The 11,935-nt window shown below is 36.1% G+C and overlaps 1 protein-coding gene across 2 annotated transcripts; it reads right to left on the bottom strand.

Annotated features, from left to right (window-relative positions):
- Positions 1 to 4,175: 4,175 nt before the first annotated feature.
- LOC147502179 (transcription factor bHLH25-like) lies at positions 4,176 to 7,351 on the bottom strand. 2 transcript variants are annotated; one of them, XR_015221612.1, is made up of 6 exons: positions 7,119 to 7,351; positions 6,695 to 6,776; positions 5,980 to 6,588; positions 5,486 to 5,857; positions 5,264 to 5,397; positions 4,570 to 4,735 (listed from the first exon to the last, which is right to left on the bottom strand). XR_015221612.1 is itself a non-coding variant. In XM_086607121.1 (5 exons), the coding sequence occupies exons 2-5, from the start codon at positions 6,728 to 6,730 to the stop codon at positions 4,661 to 4,663; spliced, it is 1,092 nt and encodes a 363-aa protein (XP_086463247.1). In that variant the 5' UTR covers positions 6,731 to 6,776; positions 7,119 to 7,349; the 3' UTR covers positions 4,176 to 4,660. The 2 variants fall into 2 exon arrangements, 1 of the variants encoding a protein (XP_086463247.1); XM_086607121.1 differs by lacking the exon at positions 5,264 to 5,397 and having other exon boundaries at positions 4,176 to 4,735; positions 7,119 to 7,349.
- Between the last annotated feature and the right edge of the window lie 4,584 nt (positions 7,352 to 11,935).

Below are 11,935 nucleotides of genomic sequence, written 5' to 3'. Positions count from 1 at the left end.
TAAGGTTCAGCCTTAGACACATGAGTTAATGGGCCTGTACATTAATCTATGGTATTGCAAATTGGGCTTTAGCCCTGTCGATTAAATGAATAAAATAGAGACCCCTACTAATGGACGTTTGCCACGTAGGTGGGGGTCGAAACATCCATTTCCTTCATTCTTAAACCATCTCCTAATCCCCGTAACACCTAATATAGACCTCTAGCTCAATTAAGAATAGGTTAGTGTGATAGTAAGTGGCAGATGTGTTTGATCGACTTCGGCTTCCTTGTGTGTCATTGAGTTTGTAAGGTAAAGTGTGCCCACTGCACACTGGAGTAGCGAAACTTGAGCGGAAATATCAGAGTATTTTTGTCTTGACTTTTATGTAAGGACCTACTTAAGGACGCTATTCCAAAGTTTCAGAAACGGACCTGTTAGTGCAGTTCATAGTATTACTCATTGTATATATGTTTATTCGTAGATGATTGATTATTATGCATATATTAGCTTAGGTTTTGACTTGATTATTCTGTATTCATTGCTAGTGAGATGTATAGATAATTGAGACATAAATAAGAAAACAATAGTTTTATTTCTTAGTCGTTGTAGTATAGATGAAGTTTGTGAGTACCTTCACTGGAAAACTCTCACGAGGCTATAACTCGTCCACTAGGGAAATCCTAGTGGTTTAAAGCCTTGTTAAATATGGTCAATGCAATCGCACTCGGCGAAACGAGACTAGTTAGAACTCCATTTTTGGTCACTTATTATAATTTATCATATTTGTTTGAGGACAAGCAAAATGCTATTTGGGGGTGGTTTGATAAGAGCGCAAAACTGTAGTTTTAACCCCTTAACAATATAGCTGTTAGACCAATTATGTGATTAATAATATAGGTTTATCACTAATTACATGCTTTTGAGTATTTCAGGCTTCGGAGTTGAATAAATGTAAATTTGTTACTAATTAGGCGCTAAAAGGAGCTAAAGTGATTGCTATGAAAGTTCTATGAAGAAAGCCCAAGTTTCATGGAGAAAAAGCCCTTAAAAAGACCAAGTCAAGCTGTTAAGTGAAAGTCAAACCGGATTAGGAAGCTGAAGAAAAGTCAACAGAACTTCAAAAGGCCATATGTTTTGGCTCAGACCTCGTATTTGGGCCCATTTTATATCAAAATGACCGACTCAGAAATCTCTTTCCAATGGTCCAGACCTTGACTCGATCAGAGTAGTATAAGTTGGTAAAAACTTGAGCTACAGTAACACGACCTAGAATGGGAAGTCTTGGATTCAACGAATTGGGTTTTGGGCTCGATTTTTCGGCCCAAAACATGACTCCTCAACCCATGCACGAATTTGGGGATCTAACTCTTCTATATCAAGAGACAAAAGCTTAGCTCTTAAGTTATCTAGATCTAAACCTAATTCTAGTTCATAAAAATTTAGTTTGGTAATATAGAATTAGTTTTAATTCATTAAATTAGTTTTTATAGATTAATCTAGTTAGTTGTCAATTTTATTAGTTGTTAGAACAAGAATGAATATTATTTGTATTAGCTAGACCTAGATTAGCAAATAAACTAGTTTATACTCCATTAATTAGTTTTATTATCTTGTTTTTAATTTAGTTATTAAATCATTGATAATTCTTTATTAGATTAATAAAAGTCAAGTTATTGTTCTTCATTATGTTTTTTTATTATTCATATGTTAATGATAGTCTAATGAATTCTAGCTAAACCTCCATTAGAGGGGTTTGATGAAGACTTGATGTGTCAGTTACAATTATTGCATTTAAGAGTTCACTTTAGTAGGTTAGTTGATTCGCCATGAGAATGGGTTGAACTTCCTCACATGCTATTTATTAGTTGGCAGAGATTGCCATGAATAATTAGGGATCACAATTAATCTTAATTGGTTATGATTGCAATAATCTACACTAGCATATTAGGAATTTATTTAAGTGAAATCAAATCACCCTAATCTTTTCTCCATATTCTTCTCTATATTTTATTCAATTCATATTCAATTGCTTAGTTAAATTATTATAAGTAAATTCATATAATTAGTTTCATAGTGTAAATTCATCTCTATAAATATTGCTCTCACCATTATTCCCTTGTGTTGATTAATTGATTTCTTTATGTCTTGGTAGTTTAGGAGTGGAACAATTCCGTACTCTATATATTGCATAAATCTATATGTGAGAGTAGGAAATAAATAATTGATACCATAAGAATAATGTTAGAGTAATCTAATTGAGTTTTTACGGGTTATCAGTTGGTTGTAATGAAAGTTTAGATTTTTGTCTGGAGATTGTAGTTGGTCCAAGTGCAAGTTATCTTAGTAGTGCAAGTTATCGATTGGTATCGTTGTCCCCAACACCAATAACTTCACATGTGTGTGTCCTTAGGAAACCATAATAGTTAAAATATGCTATGTGAATGAGTGAATTATCAATATATCTCAATTCCTAGGCGTCCTTGGCAGTTTGCACTCAAGGATATGATGTTCCATGTTTGAAGCCACTATCTACCTCGATAACCACAAAACTCTTTCATTTTTTTATTTCACGTGTTTGAATATATCGGCACTATAAAATGGAGTGGCTTGTCGAACGTTTGTGGGTCACAATTGATAATGGGAAACAAAGTGATGGACTAAAGATGCTAATGCCCCTCGAACCCCCTTCTTAGAGCATTCCCAATGCAAGCCACTCTTATCACTACAAAATAATCGACATATACCGACGGACACAAACTGTCCTGGTAGAGCTACGCCGACGGATGAAAATTGTCCCTAGGCCGTCCTAATTTGCTCTGTCGCCATTGCTTTAGTTATGGACAACAACCGTCGGGAAGGACTGTCGGTATAGATTATCTATGCCGACGGTTATGTGAGTGATGTTATATGTCGGTATAGAATATCTATGCCGACGGTTATGTGTGGGATTTTATCTGTCGGTATAGGTCACCTTTGGCGACGGGTTTGTGTGTGATGGTATCTGTCGGTATAGGTCACCTTTGGTGACGGTTACGTGTGGGATGTTATCTGTCGTTGTATGGTACCTATGGTGACGGGACAATATGAATCACAGTTGATGTCAGCTAGGGATTGTGTCCGTCGGAATTGTTTTTTTTAATTAATTATTATTATTATTTTTATTTTTAAATGCTCATATTTTATTAATTCAATCAATGTTTACCAAAATCCTACATTTTAATTTTAATCCATGAACTCATATATATATAATATATATATATAGCATGAACTCATATATATATATATATATATAACTATATGGTCATCAAAAACAACAACTCAAAAAGATGTTCAATTTTCAGAGAAAATTCAACTTGATTCACCTTTCATTCAAAATATTTGACCATTTGGAAGTGAAATTATCACATCTCCTTGATTAATGCTTTGAAGTATATAACCCTAACACAAAAAAACATCCCGTCTAGTAAATTCTCAACTCAACTAGTAGAATTGCAATCTCGGTTGAAGGTTCCACTCTCGTTTTGACTTGAGAAAATAGTCACCTTCATATTCACCTTTGCATTGGGCAAAAAAATTTGACCATTTGGAAGTGAATATTATCACATCTCCTTGATTTTCATCTGCATTGAAAATGCTCTTAGACTGACAATAACACAAAGTTTTCATACTCAAGTACCCAAGTCTAACAAGTCTAATTTTTTTGTCACCTTCTGTATGCCTCCCCCCGCGCCCCCCCCCCAGTACCCAAGTCTAGTAGAATTGCAATTTTTTGTCACCTTCTGTATGCCTCCCCACCTCACCCAGGGGTTTTTCTGCTCCCTAACCTCAAGTACCCAAGTCTAGTAGAATTGCAATTTTTTGTCACCTTCTGTATGCCTCCCCCCCCCCTAGGGGTTTTTCTGCTCCCTAACCTTTGCTTATCAAAATTGAGGACTTGATTATAACAACGACAATCATCCTATTAAGAAGATAAGCGTAACTACATATACTTGATTACACAAAAAAAATACACAGTGTATTTGTGATAATACGTTATCAACACGATAGCTACTTAACTAGCTACCTCAATAATGATTAAATGGTTGCTACTTGCACATACCTACTAATTAATACTATTAACTTTGTACACATTATCTTAGCAAACACAAATTATTAGGGAGACAAGCAGGTTGTCTCAAATAATTAAGAGGAAGTTTGCATCAAAAGAAGTTTATTTAATTTCATCATAATCTAGCTATTACATGAGAATAGACAAAGAGGACCCATGAAACATTTCAATGGACCTCCGAAAGACATTGACACATTTCTGGAACAAAGCCTGATTTTTCTCCCACATAATAAGCAAATTTGGAAGGACATACAGAGATTTTTATTTACAAATAACAAGTGGGTAATTAACGTGGTCAACAAATCAATCACGCAAAAAGGTTTTAAAAAACCCACAAGCAAAACTAACCTCACTCAAACCATGGATATGAACTCAAACCATGGAGAGACTCGGATATGAATATGGTGAAAAAGGTCTAAAAAGGAGAAGAGTATATTAGGCTTCGTTTTTCACAGAGAAACAAGAGACTGAATGCACTGCTCGAACCTTCTTTTTCTTTCTCATTTTCAGAAACTCCTATATATCTAGGAAAAAAAAAAACAGGAAGTTCTTGGGAACATTCCCGTTCTTTCACATTAACTGACTAAAAGCTGAACGTAAATTTTTCACCAAATCCTTCACTGTTATATTGAACTCTTCGTCCATCTGCAAGAATTCAGGCGATAATGGGTTAGAAACAAAAATGAGAGCGTTCCTTTAATATTAGCAAGATGTAAAAGAGAAACTTACATAAGTCCTAATTAAGTAATTAACAATGCTCATTAAAATGAAAAGTACATTTAATTTATATTTATACTATTTATTTATTATATATATATATATATATAATCCGGCATCTAAAAAGACCTTAAATAAGTACCAAATCTAAAACACCTACAACTTTATCTACAAAATAATTTAAAACCTAATTTTTTGTGCATATAATCTACTAACCATAAAAAACATCTCTACAAAAATTCAACTCATTTGATATACTTTAACTTAGATAAAATTGTTTTCCACTTTTAAAAATATATATAAAAATCCAAAAATATATATAGACATTTCTAGACTTTTATATATATTTTCAAAATAGCAACACAATAAACGAGTAGAGTGGACGTTTATAGTGAAGTGTGCCTACTTGATCTGCATGAGTTGAGTTCTCTCAACTATTTCAGACTTTCATAGTACCTTAACAATGTGAACCCCTCTGTCCGGTACAATTAAAAGCATTTCATAGTTGTAAATGTTAGTTTAACTGTGAGTTCATCCGGCCTTTCCCAGGTGCGTGTTTCATAACTTCATTTCAATATAAAAGGATTTCCCTGAAGGGACAAAAAGTCAAAACATTTTGAAATCTTTTACTGAGGACTGATGTGAACACTGTTGACATAAGAAGAATTAATGATTTACCTGAGCCATGATGGATATGTCAAGAGTAGAAGTCCCAAATGGAATAATGCTGGAATTTACGACACTTAAGTTGCGTTTCTCAATTTCAGCAAGTGTTTTCACAAGGACCCCTTTCCGTTTTTCACAGTGGATTCGTATAAGAACATTTCTCTCGCAAACTCTTGCTTCAATCTCAGGAAGCGACTCATCATAGCAATTACTGAAGTTCTCATCAGTTGAAGAGGAATCATCATCCAAAGGAATTTGAAATTTCTTGACGAAGACTGCCGATTCCATTGTCTTCTTAGAAGCTTGTTCCTCTAGTGTCTTCACTCTCTCTTGGAGTTGCTTCAAGTACTTTATAGAATCTCCAAGAACAGAAGCTTTATCCATCTGCATTAAAATAAAGGCATTAATCTATTAATAATTTCATTTGAAACAATGGCGTAAATTTACACATAGATTTCTGTAGAGACTTCCAGATAAAAGATTGATTGAAAAACTAAAATGGTTACCTTCTTAAGGTCTGGAACAAGTGCTGATAAAGCTATAAACCGCTGGCTAAGCTTCTCTCGCCTCTTCCTCTCCGCTATTATATGATCTTGAGTGTAAGAGGTTGGTTTAGTGCTTGGGGTGATAGCTCTCTTATTCCCCTGGCAAGTATTAGCCGCATAATTTTGGTTCACGAAGGGACCTCGACAAACCCGACTATCTGAAGAAAAGCTCTTGCTTTCCGGAGATATTGCTTCATCTTTAGGCTTAAGAGCACTAACTGAACTCCCATAAAACTTTGGATAAGTTTTTGGTGAACTGGAATTGCCAAAAGAAAGCATGTTGGGAGAAGAAGAAGCTTCACGGGTTCCTGTGGTACAAGAGTTCCAACTATCAGTCTTCAGCAACTTTTTAGGTCTCTCATAACATGTTTGAGATTCTTCTACTTCTAATGAAGGACTAATCGTCGTAGTCGTGTCACTGCATGGGTCGAAGGTTGGGTAAGAAGAGAAGCTCTCAGAAGAGTAGGAGTGTTTGAAATCCTCGCCAAATGCAGCCGCCAATTGTTGTGGCGTGAAGTCATTAAATGAGTTCATTTGATATTGATGGATGAAGAGAGGTTCTTCCATTCCCTATAATTGCAAAAGAATCTAACAATTAATATAAAATGTAACTAATCTAGCTCTAAGGTATATGAAGTAGGTGAACGGCATCAATATCATAAGCCGATAAACCTACCATTTCAGATAGCCATCGACCCGTGGACATTTCCATTAATGCAGATACGACTTTCTCTTGTTTGATTTAGCTTTTCAAGATCCTGAAAAGAAGGCAATAGAAATGGAGATATAACTTCAATTCTTCAATAACCAAAGTTTGCACTTGTGCTTCAGATAAAAGGAATTCTTGGACAAAGTTAAGCAACTACTTCAAGTAGAAAATATCCATAAGAAATAACAAGTAATCTTTAAGATATAAATTGAAAACAACAGGATCCCAAGATCTTATATATCTAAGAATTAGCATACAATTCAATATCAAAAACAAAGACAAACCCAGAGTAAGAGAAACTCAAAATTTATTATCCTAAATAGGATAGTTCAGCCAAGAAACTCAATAATCGTCGGGACTCTTTATTATTAAGAAGAGTAAAGAAAATCACCTATACAAGAAGAACCAAGCTTCTTTTCCTAAAGCATTAACAGAAGGACTTCATCAGCTTTTATAGCAAATAGACAAATACATAAGTTTTTCCACGTGTGAACAGTCACCTGCTGTCTCCTTCACTGTTGGCTTTTCTAAATTTCCTTTCTCCTTTTCAGTTTTCCCTGTTATACGCTTTGCTGATTTGAGATAGACTCTTGGAGACATGATTTTATGAGAATCTCAACTTGATATTGGTGGGGATATTTCTTCTTAAATAATAAGAGTATCAAACTCTAATCTGTCATCAGTCAACTCCATACTTGAAAATGAAATAAACAATCATCATTAACTAATGTATTAGAGTGAAAGATCTGAAGGCGGGAAATATCAATCCAAATGCCTCGGGTATGGTGCAGTTTGTGGCCACGGAGTCCAATTTCCAAAGCTTGATTATTACTCTCACCCAAAAATGAAATATGTCGCAGCAAATATGGTCAACCCGATATTCCAGCCCAAATATCGTGGTTAATATCATGGTTAATAAGAAATATCGATATAAGTGTTGATATTTCGCACTATAGTTTGTATGATTGCAGAGGTTTAAAGCGGGAAAAGGAGGAAGAGAAGGAGAAGGGACATGTGGCATAAGCTAACTGGACAAAGCTATAAGGCTGGGTGCAATGGCTCCCCATTCCCTCAAAAGTGGAGGGAGTGGCGGTGGTTTTTGCCTCTTATCTCCATAATACTCTCCATATATAGAGTGTAATATTGGGGAATAGAGAGTGCATTCCACGCGAGTTGAAATAGTGTGGTTTGTAAAAACCCAAACGGCGCCACTTGAAGTGGCGTGAAATGCATTTTTCAATTTCATATCGCACCATTTGAAGTGGCATGGTTTGTAAAATCTCAAACGGCGCCACTTGAAGTGGCATGGAATGCATTTTTTTTTTTTTAATTCCGCGCCGGTCGAAGTGGCGTAGAATGGTCCGAACCATTGGACACCAAAATTGACTCTCCATCCTCAAAACACTATTTTTTGGTGGAATGGAGATAGAGGGTGATGCACCATTGGACTCAGCCTAAGAGAGCACTATATAAAGACTGGAAAAGAGGAAAATAAGAGATTGAAATTTCATTAGAAGAAAAATAGAAGAACCAGAGCATAGGAGAGAGAGAGAGGGTGATTGTATATTTCTATCATCGATCAATAAAACTTGGGTTCAATTCATCTTCCTGATTCTTTCTTATTGATCTGTGTTCATTAGTTTTTCTTGTCATCTTCAAAAGATTTCTTTGATCACTACATTGGCGTCGTCTGTGTTTCAAAGATCAAGAAGGATCATTTCTTTTCTTGATTTTTGGGTTTCGAATCTACTAATTGAGGGGTATTGAAGGAATTTTTGAGAGGATCAGCAAAGAATGCTAAATTTGTTTAGGGAAATATTCGGATTCATATCAAGATGCCTCCCAAACGAGTGACAGCAAGTAAAACATTAATGGTTACTGAAGCAAGCACATCTCAAGCGACATCTAAAAATGCATAAAGAATAACTAGAAGATCAGTGAGTAGACTGGGGGAAGAAGTGGATGAGATGCGAGAGGAAGAAGTGTCTTTGAGAGAGTTGTTGAGAAGGATAAATGAGTTGGAAAAACAAAATCAGATGTTAATGGTGAGAATAAAGAGAGTAGGGAAGAAAAGGAGAGGCGTGTTGAAGATGCTATATATGATAAGGATGGCGAGGAGTCGAGCTCAGGCACCCCAGTGGTAAGAAAGAGCCACCTCGAGGAGGTGAGAAGAAGTCATCCTGAATAAGTACAATCTGTAGCGAAAGTGACATCGAAAGTGGGACAAGAGGAAGAAGTCAAAGCACCAATCACGAAGGAAATGGTGTAAGAAATGATGCAGAAGCAGTTTGGAGATCAGTTGCTGGAGAAAGTCTCAGCCTCGATACGAAAGTTGGCAGACGATGTATGTAGAAATCCATTGAAAAAAGAGATAGAAAGGGCCTCGTTACCCCCAAAGTTCAAGAATCCAAAATTCAATCAGTACGAGGGGGCCACTAATCCCATGGACCATCTTTTTAGCTATCGGCATCAGTTCTCGATTTATCAGGGTACCGAATACTGGGATATGGTATTATGTCGATCATTTTCTTCTAGCTTAAAAGGAAAAGCACCAAAATGGTTTTGTACTATGCTTGAGGGATCCATTTCATGTTTTTGTGAAATTGAAGAAAGGTTCCTACCAACTACAGTCACCAGAGGGTGAAACCAAAGTAGGTGTCAGCTTTATTTCAATTGAAGCAAGCGAAGAAGGAGTCATTGAAAGATTTCTTGACAATGTTCAAGGCTGAAACGCAGTCGGTGGAAAGATTGGATGAATCATAAATGACAGTTGTCTTAGTTTTTCAAGCAGGGGTAATACCAGGATCTTATATGCATAAGTATCTGTTAAGAAATGAGGTTAAAACATTGCAAGAATTGTATGATAAGGTTGATAGAGATATCATAGTAGAGGAGGGGTTGAGAACCGCCACTGCACAAGCAGTATTACAAGTTACCGATGCAGGGAAAAGAGATAAGGATAGTAATGATCGCTATGAAAGTCGAGATTCCTCGAGGTCAGATAATAAAAGACCTCAGGAACATTATACAAACCGAGATAATCAGCCACAACAGCAAAGAAAGAATGACAGAACATTGAAAGAGGAACTTGATCCGAGTAACTTCATAGCTTTCAATTTTACGCCGGAAGATATCCTGCGGAGGATAGCAAAGGAAGATTTTGTGGTATGGCCGAAATACACTCTAAAAGAAATGAAGGGAAAGCCTTATTGTCAATTTCATAAGATCGAGAACCATGAGACTAATAGGTGTCTCCAGTTACTAAAAGAGATAGACAGGCTCATGAAAGATGTGAAGTTGAGAGAATTTCATGCTGATGTTAGGCCTACAGAAACGGTGACCATATGTGAGAAGCCACTTAGGGTAATAAACATGATTTACAAAGGGGAAATTCCTCAGAAAAAAGATCCTTCAAGATAAGATAAGAAAGATCTCAATGGTGAAAGAGGTGCTCGAGGTCAATATCGAGCCAGTGTTGGTGAATCAGCAACTAATATCGGCTAGCATTCTTGGGACAATTATGTTCGAACCAGACGACTTGTCCAAGGTAATGCTACCACATGACAATGCTTTGTTAATCACTTTGCGTATTTCGGTCTATGATGTACATAAGATATTAGTATACTGTGGTAGTTCAGTTAATATTTTATTTTGGAAATCATTCAAAGGAATTGGTTTTGATGAGTCACATTTAAAACCACCAAAGTTCAGTTTATATAGTTTTAATGGAACTTCTACCAAACCTGCTGGAGAGATAAAATTGCCAGTTCACCTCAAACAGTCATGATGAAATTTGTGGTTATCAAGCATCAGTCTGATCACAATGCCATATTGGGAAGGAAATGGATACACAAAATGCGTGCTGTGCCTAGTACGTTTTATCAAGTTCTCCGATTCCCAACTGAATATGGATTGCATGAGATTAGTGGCGATTAGTCCGAATCAGAAAAATATAATTTCGTTACAGTAAAGGGAATGATGATGGGGAAAAGCCAAGACACTGGGGGCGTCTTGGAAAACTCTAGCTAGCAGTTACACCAAGCTTTACCTACCGACACCGACATGCAGATACAAGAGCAGGTAAAGTTCACTCAATAGCTGAAGAAACAGGAGAAACCAACATGGGAAAGAAAAACCATAGAGGCAGTGGAGATGATTAATATCGGTAAAGGAGAAAGTGAGCGTCATACGTTCATTGGTACAGAAATGGTTGCAAATATAAGAAAGGAATTGGTAGTATTTTTGAAAGAAAATCAAGATATTTTTGCATGGTCGATGTCAGATCTCACCGGTATCGATCTAGATATTTGCTTGCATAAACTGAATATGGAAGAAAACACAACTCAAGTACATCAAAAGCATAGAAAGGTGAGGCCAATGTACGAAGAAGCGGTGCAAGCGGAGATACAAAAGATGTTAGATAATTGCATCATCAGAAAATTTGAGCATTTTGAATAGGTAGCAAACATAGTGGTTGTACCTAAGAAAGATGGTAGAGTTCGAATTTGTGTCAACTTTACCGATGTAAATAAAAAGTGTCCAAATGATCATTATCCCATGCCTAGAATTGACGAATTGGTCGATCGAACTGCTGGTTTCGAGTTGATCAGTTTTTGCGATGGTTATTCAGGATACTTCCAGATTCTAATGGTTGTGCTAGACCAATTAAAAACAGCGTTCGTGGTTAATGGAGGAATGTACTACTTCATCAGAATGCCATTTGGGTTAAAGAATGTTGTAGCCACTTACCAAAGGTTAATGGAGAAGATGTTCAAAAAACTCATCAAACATATTGTCGAGGTCTATATCGATGATATGGTCATCAAATCTATGAAAGCTGGAGATCATGTAAAGGACCTCGACACTGTATTCAGAATATTGAGAGAGTTTAATATGAAACTTAATCTTGAAAAATGTACTTTCATGGTCAGTTCTAGCAAATTTTTGGGATACATTGTTATGAAGCAAGGTATTGATACTAATCCTGATCAAATACGAGCGCTTCAAAAAATGCAATCTCCTACAACTCGAAATCAAATACAAAGGTTGACGGGAAGAATAGCTGTGCTCAATAGATTCATCTCCAGAACTTCTGATTGCTGTAAGCCACTTTTTAAGTTGCTTAAAAAGAATGTTAAATTATGTTGGAATGAGAAATGTGAAGAAGCATTTTATGAATTAAAGATATATCTGCAAGAAATGCCAACT

The sequence above is a fragment of the Coptis chinensis genome, chromosome 4 (assembly GCF_015680905.1).
Source record: "Coptis chinensis isolate HL-2020 chromosome 4, ASM1568090v1, whole genome shotgun sequence".
NCBI classification, from domain to species: domain Eukaryota; kingdom Viridiplantae; phylum Streptophyta; class Magnoliopsida; order Ranunculales; family Ranunculaceae; genus Coptis; species Coptis chinensis.
Note: the sequence above shows the minus strand (reverse complement) of the source record. Positions and strands in the feature narration are given on the sequence as shown.